The sequence below is a fragment of the Centropristis striata genome, chromosome 17, assembly GCF_030273125.1.
Source record: "Centropristis striata isolate RG_2023a ecotype Rhode Island chromosome 17, C.striata_1.0, whole genome shotgun sequence".
Classification (NCBI taxonomy): Eukaryota; Metazoa; Chordata; class Actinopteri; order Perciformes; family Serranidae; genus Centropristis; species Centropristis striata.
In genome coordinates this window covers 5,925,754-5,940,977 of record NC_081533.1, presented here as the reverse complement: position 1 = coordinate 5,940,977, position 15,224 = coordinate 5,925,754, and the positions used below count along the sequence as shown (strand labels likewise).

The following is a 15,224-nucleotide window of genomic DNA, read 5'->3' as shown; positions in this document are numbered from 1 at the left end:
TTTGTTTTTGTTACTTGTGTATTTTTCTGAAGACGTGCTGCTATGCAGTGTTTATGGCACGCAACATGTTTGTTAATTGAGCATTGCTGACCATCTGTGGCTGGTCACAGCGTCAACGCTGGGGGTGGAAACCAGCGCTGAGTCACAGAGACGCTGACTCAGCATTTCCTGCAGGATTCACAAAGACGGAGAGAAAACTCAGACACAAGGTACAAGATGCTGGGGGGGTTAAAAATCAGCTTTTTTGTCATTTTTCGACATATTATAGTATGAGTTTTTCTTCAACATCCTATAATATGCTGTTTCTTTGTCACTTTTTGTCTGATTATACTTTAATTTGCATCAACAAACTCTAATAAGACATTTTTTATGAATATGGGACATTTTAAAATGTTGAATGAAATGAAAAATGAAAGGACTTTCATGAAAAATGTAGTTATTTCTGGAAAAGCTGCCCTACGACATGTATCAACTATACATGGGGCTATATTATGCTTTAATATGTATCAACAGACTATAACTGACCCATCTGAAGCATCTTGACATTTTAAAATTTGACCATTTTTGACAAAAAAACGACATGCTATGGTATGACTTTTTTGTTTTTGTCCAGTTTTTCGACATCCCATTATGTGGTGTTTTTCTGTCATTTCTGGAAAAATTATGCTCTAATATGTGTCAACAGACTATAATAAAGTCATTTTTAGGTATTTTAAATTTTGACCATTTTTGACAAAAATCAACATACTATAGTATGGCTTGGGGGTCATTTTTTGACATCCCATAATATTATGTTTTTCTGTAATTTATGGACAAACTATGTTCTAATATGTACCAACAGACAATAATAAAGTCATTTTTTTAGCATTTTAAGGCATTTTAAAATTTCACCATTTTTGACAAAATCGACATGCTATAGTATGACTTTTTTTAGGGGGTCATTTTTGGACATCCCATTATATATAGTGTTTTTCTGTCATTTCTGGCCATATTATGCTCTAATATGTATCAACAGACTATAATCAACCCATTTGAAGCATTTTTAGGCAATATAAATTTTGACCATTTTTGACAAAAATCGACATGCTATAGTATGACTTTTTTTTCGTACAAGTTTTTGGCGTCATTTATTGACAAACTATGCTCTAATATGTATCAATAAACTATAATAAAGTCATTTTAGGCATTTTAAAATTTGACCATTTTTGACAAAAATCGACATACTATAGTATGACTTTTTTAGGGGGTCATTTTTGGACATTTATGGTGTTTTTTGTCATTTCTGGCTATTTTATGCTCTAATATGTATCAACAGACTATAATAACGTCATTTTTAGGTATTTTAAATTTTGACCATTTTTGACAAAAATGACATGCTGTAGTTTGACTTTTTTCCCCAATTTTTGGACATCCCATAATATGGTGTTTTTCTGTCATTTATGGACAAAGTATGCTCTAATATGTATTAAAAAACTATAATGAAGTAATTCTTAGCATTTTTAGGCATTTTAAATTTTGACCATTTTTTCATAAAAATGGACATGCTATTGTATGACTTTTTTTAGGTACAATTTTTGGACATCCCATAATATGGTGTTTTTCTTTCATTCATTGACAAACTATGTTCTAATGTGTATCAACAGACTATAATAAAGTCATTTTTAGGCATTTTGAATTTTGACCATTTAAAAAAAAAATGGACATGCTATAGTATGACTTTTTTTTTGGTCCAATTTTTCAACATCCCATAACATTTTCTTTCATTTATGGACAAACTATGCTCTAATATGTATCAACAATACATTATGTCGCCTTTAAGGTTCCTAAAAACATGAATAGTAAAGCTCAGACATTTTTGAGGCAATAATGTGTGACTTTTCTCAGGAATGACAAAAGTTCCAGGTTCTTTATTTTTCATATTCACAGCAAATCCAGTAAATCGAACATGGCAAAAGAAAAAATAACCCCAACAACTTTGTATCAGGATTGTATAAAAGAGCCAGAGAACAAACTGTATAAACACAAATCAAAAAAGGGAGTTCAAGTTGAAAAACTGTATATTACAGATCTTAAAAATGTAGGAATTAAATACAATATATCTAACATAGTCGACATTAAAGGACAACAGAAAAGATATGAATAATACAGCGCTGGTGTAAAATCATGAATAAAGTGATTTACAGTAGGTAATATAAGAATATATACAGAATGTATAAATAAAGAGTCATTTGTCCTGTGGGATGAAGTTGTCCTGCTGCTGCAGGAGACGATGCTGCAGGATTTTCTCCAGATGAAGAAGAAGAAGAAGTCTGAACAGTTTGTTGGTGCCGTGATCGAGTCTTTAAACATCCTGTCGGCTTTCTGCTGCACAGACAGCAGCTCTGTCCTGTTGATGAGCAAAACATGTTCATGTTTTTTAAAATCATCTAGTGTAGCATGTAAAAACAATAGTGAAATTTCATTTTGTAGAATGCCATTCATTTTCATGAAAAATAACAGTATAACAGTATAGTATACCATAAAAATGGTATCAAATCTCATAAATATTGTCATAGTATCCCATAATATGGTGTTTTTTTATGTAATTTATGGACAAACTATGTTCTTATAGGTATCAACAGACTACAATTGACCTATTTGAAGCATTTTTAGGCATTTTAAATTTTGACCATTTTTGACAAAAATCGATGTATGATCTTTTTTTTGACATTCCATAATATGGTGTTTTTCTGTCGTTTATGGACAACCTATGCTCTAATATGTATCAACAGACCATAATAAAGTAATTTTAGCATTTTTAGGCGTTTGAAAATTTTTGAAAACTTTTTTTAGATGCTATAGCATGACTTTATATATATATATATATATATATATATATATATATATATATATATATATATATATATATATATATATATATATATATATATATCTGTGTGTGTGTGTGTGTGTGTGTGTGTGTGTGTGTGTGTGTGTGTGTGTGTTTGAAGCATGTGTATCTGGAGGAGTGTGCGCGCATGTGCGTACATGCATGTGTGTGTGTATCTGTAACTGTAATCACATCAAAAATCAAAGGCAATCAGATCAAAGCAATCAACAGAATTAACTGACACCTGTTAATGTTCCGGCTCAGTGACAGCAGAGGTGGACAGACTGGAATTTCTGGCCTCGAACAGAAAGCATTTTTGGCAAAACCATAATACCTATCATTGATCTCACTTCACTTTGAGCATCCTGAGTTCTTCCTGAACGTCTACATATGGGTTTTTTTTTAAGAAAAATAAAAAAAAATAGCTTTGTTAGAGCGATCTAAAAAAACTGTTAAATCTCCCTTTTTCAGAAATCTTCCTGTGTTTTTAATATGGACACCAATGAGGCTGTTGGTGCATGTTGGTGGATCATCTGTGCTTCCTACGCCCAAACTATAACTCTGACAGCTTTACCAGAGGATTGTGAGGGAGAAGACTAATTTTCCTACGTTTCTATGTATAAATTATTTCTGTAGAGTGGAATTTGGGGCCTGGAGCTCAGTTTTTAAAAAAAAAATTTGACAATTTTTTCTCTCCCTCTACACTCTGGCGATGATGTCACACACTGTGACACGAACATTCCGTGCAATACACATTCATTATAATCTCAGAATTTCTCCACAAATGATCATGGTCATTGAACAGGGGTTGATAAAAAACTATATGACCTATCGAAATGTGGATTAATACACCGGTACACAAGACTTGTGTCTACTGTTTAAAGTTTAAATGGAGTCTCTAGCTGAAATTATGCCGGAGAAGTAGACGTTTAAAAATCTCCAATTATTGTTCTTTTTCGCTCATTTTTTTTCGGCCGTCCCATTCATTTCAATGCAAAATTTTGGGCAGCTTCGTATTTCATAGAGAAAAGTAATAGCACACCAATCCCGATCAAACCGCATGTTTTGATATATAATTTTTAGTAGCGGGACGAAATTGCGTCCGGAAGAGGAAGAAGAAAAAATCCACAGTATAACAATAGTTTTATTTTTTATATATACAGCTATTGCTGTATGGGACCAGTGCTCGGTGCGATTGCCCCGTGGCCCTAAATAGTAAGTACAATCATTTTAATGTTGGGGCTCCAGATATAATAGAACGTATGATTTTATGCTGTAATGGCCATGAGATTTATTTATTTTTTCAAATGTGGTTTTATGGGTTTTAATGAGTACATTTTGTCCTTATAGGAGCTGAGGTTGAAATCCTAAATAAAGGGGTAAAAAGTGCACTATCTCCACTGTTGTGTAGTCAGGTGCTCGGTGACAGCAGCCAGCTTCTTGCTTCATACATTAATCACAAACATAATAAGCTCTGTGCTTATTAATAAAAGCCACACACACACACTGTGCTTGTGCTTTGGATAACCCCCCAGGTCTCTGTGGACTCTGGAAACAAACAATGCTGGACGGCCAAACCCCCCAAAGGCTCCCCAATGTTGCGGAAAGAATGCAACACCAGCAAAAAAAAAAACAGCAAAAGCAAAAAGGCGAGATGTCAAGATGTTCCTTGTTTTCGTGCAGGAGGCGGGAGGAGGTGTCGGTCACGGGGAAGAGAGGCGATGGGGCAACTGTGAGTCACAAAGAGCAACGGATGACAGAAACAACTTGCCTCTGTTATCATTTTGAGGGGGAAAAGCAGCACGAGGAGCTTTTGGCGCTCTTGTTTCTGACGCTGAGGTTTGGAGCCTGTTGAGCCTCAGTGAGGGGGAAGAACCACAGCCACATTTAGATGTTCGGAGGAATCACAAGGACATACAAAGAAAAACAGATGCTTTCTGGACTCGTCGGATAAACTATTTCTGCTTCATTGGTGATTCTCACTCACCAGTCGGTTCTCTGACTCATATCAACAGGAATGTGCTTTATGTTTAAAATCAGGAGCCACGACTCATCAGCTGATGACAGACAGCAGCTACACACAGTTACACGTTAGAGGCCATCTGGTGGCTTCTCAACAAGGAATACAATGTCTTTTTATGTATCAACAGACTAGAATAAAGTAATTTTTAGCATTTTTAGGCATTTTAAAGTTTGACCATATTTGACATATGGTGTTTTCTGGACAAACAATGTTCTAAAATGTATCAACAGACGATAATAAAGTCATTTTAAAATTTGACCATTTTTCACAAAAATCGACATATTACAGTATGACTTTTTTTTTTGTCCAATTTTTTGACATCCCATAATATGGTGTTTTTCTGGCATTTATGGACAAACTGTGTTCTAATATGTATCAACAATCTATAATAAAGTATTTTTTATCATTTTTAGGCATTTTAAAATTTGACCATTTTGGACAAAAATCGACATGCTTTAGTATGACTTTTTTTTGAGGGGGTCATTTTTGGACATCCCATAATATGTTTTTTTTCTGTCATTTATGGATAAACTATGCTCTAATGTGTATCAACAGACGATAATAAAGTCGTTTTTAGGCGTTTTAAAATTTGACCAGTTATGACAAAAATCGACATGCTATATTATGACTTTTTTTTTGTCAAATTTTATTTGATATCCCATAATATGGTGTTTTTCTGTCAATTATAGACAAACTATGCTCTAATATGTATCAACAGACAATAAAAATATTTTATCTCATTCATCTTCCTCACAATGGAGTCCATTCAAGCCAACAAGAAATTAAATAAAAAGTTAGAGGTCAGGGGTCGAATACAAAACAGTCTCTTCAGAGCTGAAAGAGATTCACTAAAGATATTTCAGAAAGACGTTAATGCTATAATTTGATTTAAATTTCACTGCAGGACACTGAAGCTCAGGATAAAGTCTTTAGATTTCTATTTTTGTGCTCATTCATATCTTAAACCACAAAATATTCAGTTTTCATAAAGAATGTCATAGTGTAGTATACGATAAAAATGGTATCAAACTTTACTTTTTTTTAACAAAATTCGACATACTATAGTGTGATTTTTTTGACATCCTATAATATGGTGCTTTTTTCACTATTTTTGGACAAACTATACTACTACATTATTTTCTGACCCCACTAGATGGCAGTCTTCTGCTATTAAAAAAAAGTCTCTAGGAATGCTAATTGAGTGTGTTTTCAGCCTCTTTGTTGAACAGACAGCGTCATCTAGTGGAGTCAGAAAATAAAGAAAATGGTTCACAAAGCTTCAATGTCACTTTACTAATGAAAAATATGCATGTACATATTTCAAGTGGACTTCATTTAATCACAGGTATAATTCCCACTTCCATGTCAAACCTAGATCTTACTGATCCGCCAACACTAACCTCTATAGAGCAACACTCGCACGGTGTCTCTCACTTCTTGAGTCTTTGACTCTTTGAGTCGTGATGGTTCAGTCTGGCTCGTGGTGGAGAGGATCAGGCCTGTGTGTGGAGGTCTGATCCTGGCTGCAGGACGAGTCGGTGCAGATTTGGTCGTCGGTGAATTCCACGTGGATGTCAGAAGGGTCGAGGGGGGCCGGGGGGAGGGGGACCAGGGAGACTGGATCAGGAAGGGACACCTTGATGAAAGAAAAAATGAAGATTAAAGATCTGTCAAGGAGGAATAGCCGCTGCACTTTTGTTTTAGGGAATTCTGAGAAGAGTAAAAAACAAAACGTGCAAACGAACAAATGATGAACTGTACAATTAACCCAAATACTGGACGCAATAATTGAAAGAAGTTGTTTTTACCCCCCTATCCATCACGCAAAGTATGTTTTCTTTAAAAGATCGCCAAAAATACACCATTTATTGTAGAAAGAACCTGTAAAAACAGGCATTTTTATCTAAATTTGTAGTTTCCGACAGTTCTTGAACAGAGCTTAGATTAAGAACGTTTCCATTCGTAAAAGTAACCAAAACAAAGCTTAAAATTGTGATATTTCTGTCAAAATCACTTCATTCTACATGTGTCATTTAAAAATAAATCGTTTGTAATAACTAAATCCTGTTAAAAACATAAAATTCTGCAGTCACGTGACAAATATTCACTGAAAATCTGTTTACACAGACCAGAGAGGAGAGGACAGGAGAGGCTGTTTACACAGAGCTGAGAGGAGAGGACAGGAGAGGCTGTTTACACAGAGCTGAGAGGAGAGGACAGGAGAGTCTGTAAGTAGAGGTTGTAAAAATGCAAATGGTGGCTGGAGAGACAATTTTTGTGAACAAAATGAAACGTGCCGGAGTCTTGGGCTGACTGTCAGTGGTCGCTGCAGCTCGTTGAGGTCTTTTTCTCAGAAACATGATGAGAAGTGGAACGAGGAGCAGGAAGGTCAGCCCGACGCCCAGACACAACGCAGGCAGCACGTCTGAGGAGAAAACACACAGGATGAACAGGACGCTGCCCAAACAAACAACAGAGCAGAATTTCACACAACATGAAGAGTCTGCAGGAGATTTAATCAACTCTGTAGATTCCGCAGAAAGTCCTGTTTGTTTACCTCTCAAAAAGAACAGAAAAAAGAAAGAGAACAAGCAAAAGTCTGTGACAAAACCCTGAAAGTTTCTCTTTCTTTGCATCAGTTTCACCTCTGAATTAGATAGTTACCCCCCATAAGATTATGATTGGATTATAAACCAAAAATGAAGCACGATTTAAGAAGAAAAAGGCAATGATTGAATAAATCTGAGCACTTCATTTCACTGTTTTTGAAGTTGTTTAACCCTCTGAAGTGTCTGTAAACTCCATGAGGCCAGTTTCAGTTTGATGATGATATACCAAGTAAAACTGGAGACAAGCTCAAATATATTTAGTATCAAATGATAGAACTGGATGGAACCCTCTTATATGGTAGATTTGACACCTTTGTTCACATTTGCAACATTTAAAATTCTTTATTGAGCATGATAGTGTTTTGAAAGTAAAAAAATGATTCAAAATCACATTTTCTGTTGGACTAAAGGACTAAAAAAAGCAACCTGGTCTCACAGGAATCCGTGAAATAACCACAGATTCGCTTAACTCAAAATCCGTGGGATAGCCACGAAATCACTCAAATTTCCGGATTTCACTACAATGCAAGTTAATGACAGTCATATCCCGTGGCTATTCCATTGATATTTTTTCCTATTGGTTTGTTCCAAGTCACGTGACTTTCAAGGTCCCGGCGGTCAGAACGAAAAACATGGTGGACAGTTCTCTCATTTTTAGTGAAAAAAAAAATCAATATTTTGACTTAGTTTCTGCATAAAAATGAATTTTGATCACATTTCTAGCGAGAAATATATGTTTTATTTTCTAAATATTCACTCAGTGAATGTACATAATCACTTTGTCGCGAAGATCTCGCCAGAAAAACACGATCCGCTGTGTTTTATTTTGAAATCTCCCTGATCCTCTGTGTATTTAACGGATCAAACCTTCGCCCATTACATGCCTTGTGTCTGAGGTTGATTTGTGGATCAACATATTATTCTGTTGCAGCGGGAGACACTAATGTTGACAAAGTGACGAGTTCGATGTACGAGTTACGATCTACGTTTCCTACCGGAAGTGGTGCGATCTCATTGAGGCGCGCTTCACTGTAAATGCTGCTCTCCTGTTTTAGTTAAAATATCTTCATTAAACAAACATTGTTGTCTTTTTTTAGCATAGATAATATACATACAGTATAATTATTTATTAGACAGTGTGTGATATTCAATATATTGGGTAGAAATATGTTTACACAACCCTAACCCTAACCCTAAAACGGAAGAACTACAACTATGGTGCTGATGTCAACATAAGTACTGAAGAGAGGTCTAGGGAGTTGTAGTTGTTTTAATAAAACAGGATTTCCCCTAAAATTGGAAGTTTGAAATACTTAATTAGTGGCTTTCCAGGGGTTTGAGGGGATGTCAATCACATTTTTGGCATCAGACTTTAAATATTGTCTTGTTCAATGGGGGATTTTTTTATTTTTTCAGCATATCCTAAAGCCCCCCCACTCCCACCCCTTAGTGACTATGCTCACATTATAGTCCATGTCAACACCTTTCTATAACAGTAGGTCTCATGTCTGTAACCCTTTTTGTCCCTTAGTTATAAGCCTTCAAATATGCCCCAGGATTAAGGTTCAAGGGTCAATATCTCAAAGCAAGAATATTATAGAACCTTCAAATTGATACATTACTCTCCAGGCCAAGACCTTTCCAGTGATGTATTTGCTTGTTTAGCTCTATGACAAAGTTTTATTTTTTCACATCTTGCACTCGAGTGCTGTCGGAATCTTAGCCTGTTATGGCACATGTCCAAGGTTTGAAAAAAATAAAACTTTGTCATTTTTTTTTAGCAATTTTGTGTCTTTTTTGGTCATTTTTGTGTCTTTTTTTGGCGAAGTCGTGCTCCGGCGCTTTCGTGGACTCCAGAGAGTTTTAATAAATATCTGGAGAAAAAAAAGAGTGTTTTTTCCACCTGAGTGGGAGCCGGTCTCCACACACTGAGGGGCCGACTTTGGGGAAGCCGCCATGGAGAAGGTCGGGAAGGAGAAGTTGGCCACGGCGCAGTAGTTCTGACCCGGAGCAAAACCTGAGAACTCCACATGGGACACCACCTCCTGGCTCCAAACTGTCCGGCTCTGCAACAACACAACACACTGAGATTTTCAAAATAAAACCACAGGTTCAAAAAGACTGACACTGAGTTGATTAAAAGGGACAGTTGGATAAAGTAGTAGTAAGTATATATATATATATATATATATATATATATATATATATATATATATAATTATTATTATTTTATTTTTATTTTTTTACTTTAACATGAATGATTAGTGTGCGGCAACTTTTGCTGCCAGACTTTTTTTTTTTTTACATTAAATTTACTGTAAAGAAAACATATTGTTTTTGTGTGTTTTTTATACGTTTTGGATGGGTTGATGGCAAATTTCGTTGTACTACCCTGTGCAATGACAATAAAGGCTTTCTGATTCTGATTTAGCAGGACTGACTTTTAAAGTTAGTTAGTTAAATGTGCACTTATATGAAACAACAGAAAGCATGTGAGACCTGGTACTCTGAGTGGTTCAGGTTGTTGTACACCGTCACTGTGGTCCAGGGGTCAATCAGCTCAGAGACGGGGCAGCACGACCTGGGAGAGAGCCCCCTGCTGGACGCACAGGGGAACTGCACCTTCACCAGGAGCTGGTCCTCCTTCAGAGAGACAGAGACAGAGGGAGGGCTGAAGGCTGGAGAGAGAGAGAGAGAGAGAGAGGATGTAACCTAACATTGTATTTTAACTGTTTAAGTGTTCCAGCAGGTTCGGACTCTGACTGACTGAAGTCGCTGTAGTCGAACTTGCGTGGCTCCGTCCACACGGTGGCGCTGTAGCTGTGGTGGAGGTGGACGCCCACTCGGATCATGTTGTACAGCTCAAAGTTGGAGAACGCCTGAGAGACGTCACAGCTGAGGGACGACAGCCAGACACACCAGGGGACGTCCTGCCAGGGGCCCCTGCAACCACAGTCACTGTCACTGAACGGACCAGTATAGACCAGCAGGAGCAAAAACCACTCCAGCACAATATGTCTGAACTACACTACTGTAAAACATATACAAAATACAAAATACAAAATACAAAAATACAAATAAATTTTAAAAAAGACATGAAAATCTGCTGGCACTAAAAGATGTCAAACACTTACCGTCAAATAACAGTAAACAGCTGTAAATTATTTTATAGATAATCTATTTCGAAATACGGATAATATATAGAACCTAGAAAATTTCCTCTGGGGAAATTCTGAAAGGGCCATGGGGGCTACTGCCGGTGTGTGTACACTATGATGAGATTCTTCAGAGATTTCAAACAATTAATACTAGTAATGTTATGATACTATATAATATACAAGGAGCACACCTACAACAAGCATTTCTTTTCAAGTATTTATTTATACAGCAACCTATGACCTTTAACCTCAAAATATGTGTGTGTGTGTGTGTGTGTGTGTGTGTGTGTGTGTATGAAGCATGTGTATCTGGACATTGTCTGTGTACTGTGTACTGTGTATCTGTGTACTCCTCCAGATACACATGCTTCACACACACACACACACACACACACACACACACACACACACACGTAACTTTATGTGATAGTTCAATATATATAGCATGTGGAGACACAATTCTTTACATCTATGTGTCTGTATCTTGTATCTTTAGCTGCTGCTAAAGTCATATCTAATCTTATCTTATAATGAAAAACAGAATGCAATGATTTGCAAGTCCTTTGAGACTTTAACATTCAATTGACTGCATCACAAAGACGAGAGATCTAACGCTCAAACTGGGAAACTTTTGTTTGTTTCCAATCTGAATTTGATGCATTCTGGTTTTATTGACAGTGTAACAACTTTTTTTGGATTTGGGCTTGTAGGAGGGAATAATATTGAGTGTTTTGTGTCTGCAGATAATTACAGTTATTGCAGTTTGCAGCAGTGAAGCTGCATTGACTGTCTCTCTCTCTCTCACAGGCAGACAGACAGACAGACAGACAGACAGGAGGACTTACCCCTGAGTCTTTGTCTGCACGGTGTAGGTGGTATTAGGACTGGCAAGGGGACAATCCCACCGCAGGAGGCATCCTAAGTCCAGCGATTCCACCGTGGTGGAGCAGACTGACCCTGTCGACCCTGGAGAGTTCGCACGAAACGCTCACACCAAAATAGCACACACACACACACACACACACACACACACACACACACACACACACACACACACTGATGCTCACTGACCCGTTAAGTCTGATTGTCACAACTTTGTTACCACCACAGAGCAGATGGAAACACAGGAACTAAAACCACTAACTGTTAACCCTCTGGAGTCCATATATTTATTGAAAATACACACGTTTTATTTACAGTAATAACTTTATTTATATATGATATGGAAACAAGCAGAGAAAGCCAGTTGAAAGTTCAATAATAGGAGCTTTCACAGTGTGCCATTATTGTTTCTAGACCATTTTTAAAATGTGAATTTTCTTTCTACAATGAAAACGATTACTATTTTTAATTTACATGAAAAAAAGACACAAAATTACTAAAAAAAACCTAAATTACCGGAAAAAAAGACACTAAACGACCAAAAAAAGACACAAAATGACCAAAAAAGACACAGGATTACAAAAAAAAGACACGAAATGACTGAAAAAGACAGAATTACAAAAGACACAAAATGACTGAAAAAACACTAAATTACTTTAAAAAAGACACAAAATGAACAAAAAATACACAAAATGACCAAAAAAAGACACAAAATGACAAAAAAGACATAATTACAAAAAAGACACAAAATGACTGAAAAAACACTAAATTACTTTAAAAATAAGACACAAAATGAACAAAAAAAGACTATTTTTAATTTACATGCAAATAGACTGTTTTGCAGTTTTATTATTTGTTATTTTTTCTGCATTTTTTGTGCGTATAAATGGTAAAAAAAAAAAAAAAAAAAAAAAATTTTTAAAAATCAGTTCCTGGCAGCTTTATACTTTGTTAATTGAAATAAAACCAAAAATCTGACTGATAGTCAGTTTGTGTGGAGAAAAAGGAGCCATGCATGTGATGTAAGGACAGACTGAAATATGCTAAACACAGACAGAAATTAATGCAGAGGAAGTTGACAAATTTGAACCAAAATCTCCTGGACTTGAGAGGTTTAAACTTCAGGACTCACCGGTCATCAGCAGGGCGACCACCACACACACGCCCACCCTGGTTACACCTGGTGTCTCCATGACGACAGGCGGTGAGACGTGGTGAGCTGCAGGGCTGCAGGTGAGAGAGTGGAGCAGCAGAAGGTGAAGGGGTGGACAGATAAGGATTCAATTGAAAGCCGGAGATTTTGTAAGAGAGAGGATAGGCTGTAATCTACTTAACCGGTCAAACTTCTCATCCTGTTCCAAGAGGAGGAAGAGAAACTGGTTTCATGAGTTTAAAACAAGATATTACATTATGCACAACATGGGTCTAAAGTGACCCAGTTTTTATGTTCTATATCATAGCAATAAATTATTTTCATCATTCAGTATTCCAGGTTTTCCTCAATTAGTTTGTTTTTGATCATCATAAATCCTAATTTTATGTTTTCCTTTATTCATCTTTGAATAAAATCCCTTTTTGTGTCACATGTGCACAACATGGTCAAAAATGACCCATAGGCCTATCCATTTTTTGGCTAAGTAGCTTGCTACGCTAACTACTTAACTAACTTCTTGGCTAAGAAGCTTCCTATGCTAACTACTTAGCTAACTTCTTGGCTAAGTAGGCTAGCTTGCTAAGCTAACTACTTAGCTAACTACTTGGCTAAATAGTTAGCTTAGCAAGCTACTTAGCCAAGTAGTTAGCTATATAATAATACAAAAAAATGTTTTCTTTATAAAGTATGAGAGGCAAAATGGAAATAATGATCCGTTGTTATCAAAAACAAGATATTTAAAGAATACTTGGAATATTCAATCATAAAAATAAGTTGCTATCATAAGATAGAGCACAGAAACACACAGCAGCATTAAATAACATGGGGAATGAATGAGGGTCATTTTTGACCCATGTTGTGCATTAGAAGGGTCAAATAGTTCAGGAAATGTGTTCATATACAGGTGTATGTCAATAAATTAGAATATCATAGAAACGTTTTTTTATGTTAGTAATTCAATTCAAAAAGTGGAAATAACACATTATATAGATCCATTACACACAGAATGAAACATTTCATGTCTTAATTTATTTAATTTCTTCTAATTATAATGATTATCGCTCACATTTAATGAAGACCTAAAATTCAGTGTCTCAGAAAATTTGAATATTACAAAAGACCAATTTTAAAAAAAGATGTTTATTATGGAAATGTTCCTCTGAAAAGTATGTCCATCTATATGACTCAATACTTGGTTGGGGCTATTTGACTTAAACTACTGGAAATTGACTTTTACATCACATTCTAATGCAGGGGTCTCAATGTCCCAGTCCCTCTGGGCTTCAGAGGGTTAACAGATCATTTGTAGTTACGAATTATGATTTTTAATTCTAGACATGTTAGATAGGAAGTTAAGTAAGGTGCCAAAGCTATGATGCTTTTTCTCAGCAGAGACATTTAATAATTTCAAAACTGGAAAAGTACAGACAAATAAACATTTGCTTGCTTTCCATCATCAGGTGAGTCAGTTTTGCATCCTTTCCTGCTCTAACAAGTTAAAATAGCTGCAGTAAAACAGGTTTGGACATGATAAAGAGGACAAGAATGTCTGAAGAGATTTTATGGCAGTTCAGCCAAATAGTTGAGAAATTTAAGTGAAAAATGTGAACCTCGTGATCATGAGAAGTTTGTAAAAAAAAATGCATACATCTAATGCTTCCTATAAATCAGAAGACTGTGAATCTTGCAGGGAAACTATTTACAAGACTACAACTAGATTCTTTTAGCAGTTTTTTCCTGCCTTGCAATTTTTTTCCCATCATGCTCTTAGTAAAAACTTACAAATGGATGAGAAGCAGCTTTGGCTCCAGCTGCTCTAGTGTGAGCAGTGGTTTGTGTTGAAAAAAAAGAAAAAAAAGAAGAGAAAACGCCACAAAATGCCCCTCATAAAGCTGAAAAAGGGTTACTGTTTTTCTGACATGAAAAGTTGACTATTTTACAGTAAAAATAGATATAAGGAAGAAAAAAGGTTTTTGTTGTTTAATTTAATAATTATATTTATCACCTCTATCAACTTGTTTGGGGCTTCGCCAGAGTGTAGAGGGAGAAAAAAAAATGTCAAAAAATATATTTGAAAACTGCGCTCCAGGCCGCAAATTCCACTCTAGAGAAATCATTTATACATAGAAACGTAGGAAAATTAGTCTTCTCACTCACAATCCTCTGGTAAAGCTGTCAGAGTTATAGTTTGGGCGTAGGACGCACAGATGCACCACCAACATGCACCAACAGCCTCATTGGCTCCCATATTAAAAACGCAGGAAGATTTCTGAAAAAGGGAGATGTAACAGTTTTTTTAGATCGCTCTAACAAAGCTATTTTTTGATTTTTCTTAAAAAAACATATGTAGACGTTCAGGAAGAACTCAGGACGCTCAAAGTGAAGTCGGATCAATGATAGGTATAATGGTTTTACCAAAAATGCTTTCTGTTCGAGGCCAGAAATTCCAGTCTGTCCACCTCTGGCTGCTGTCACTGTTCTGGAACATTCAGGTGGCAGTTAATTATGTTGATTGCTCTGCTCTGACTGC

The 15,224-nt window shown here is 36.1% G+C and overlaps 1 protein-coding gene across 1 annotated transcript; it reads right to left on the bottom strand.

Annotated features, from left to right (window-relative positions):
* Positions 1-1,866: 1,866 nt before the first annotated feature.
* si:dkeyp-75h12.7 (uncharacterized) lies at positions 1,867-12,734 on the bottom strand. Its single transcript, XM_059355537.1, has 8 exons — positions 12,674-12,734; positions 11,505-11,625; positions 10,219-10,444; positions 10,001-10,144; positions 9,405-9,567; positions 7,190-7,317; positions 6,293-6,528; positions 1,867-2,386 (listed from the first exon to the last, which is right to left on the bottom strand). The coding sequence occupies exons 1-7, from the start codon at positions 12,732-12,734 to the stop codon at positions 6,361-6,363; spliced, it is 1,011 nt and encodes a 336-aa protein (XP_059211520.1). The 3' UTR covers positions 1,867-2,386; positions 6,293-6,360.
* Positions 12,735-15,224: the final 2,490 nt, after the last annotated feature.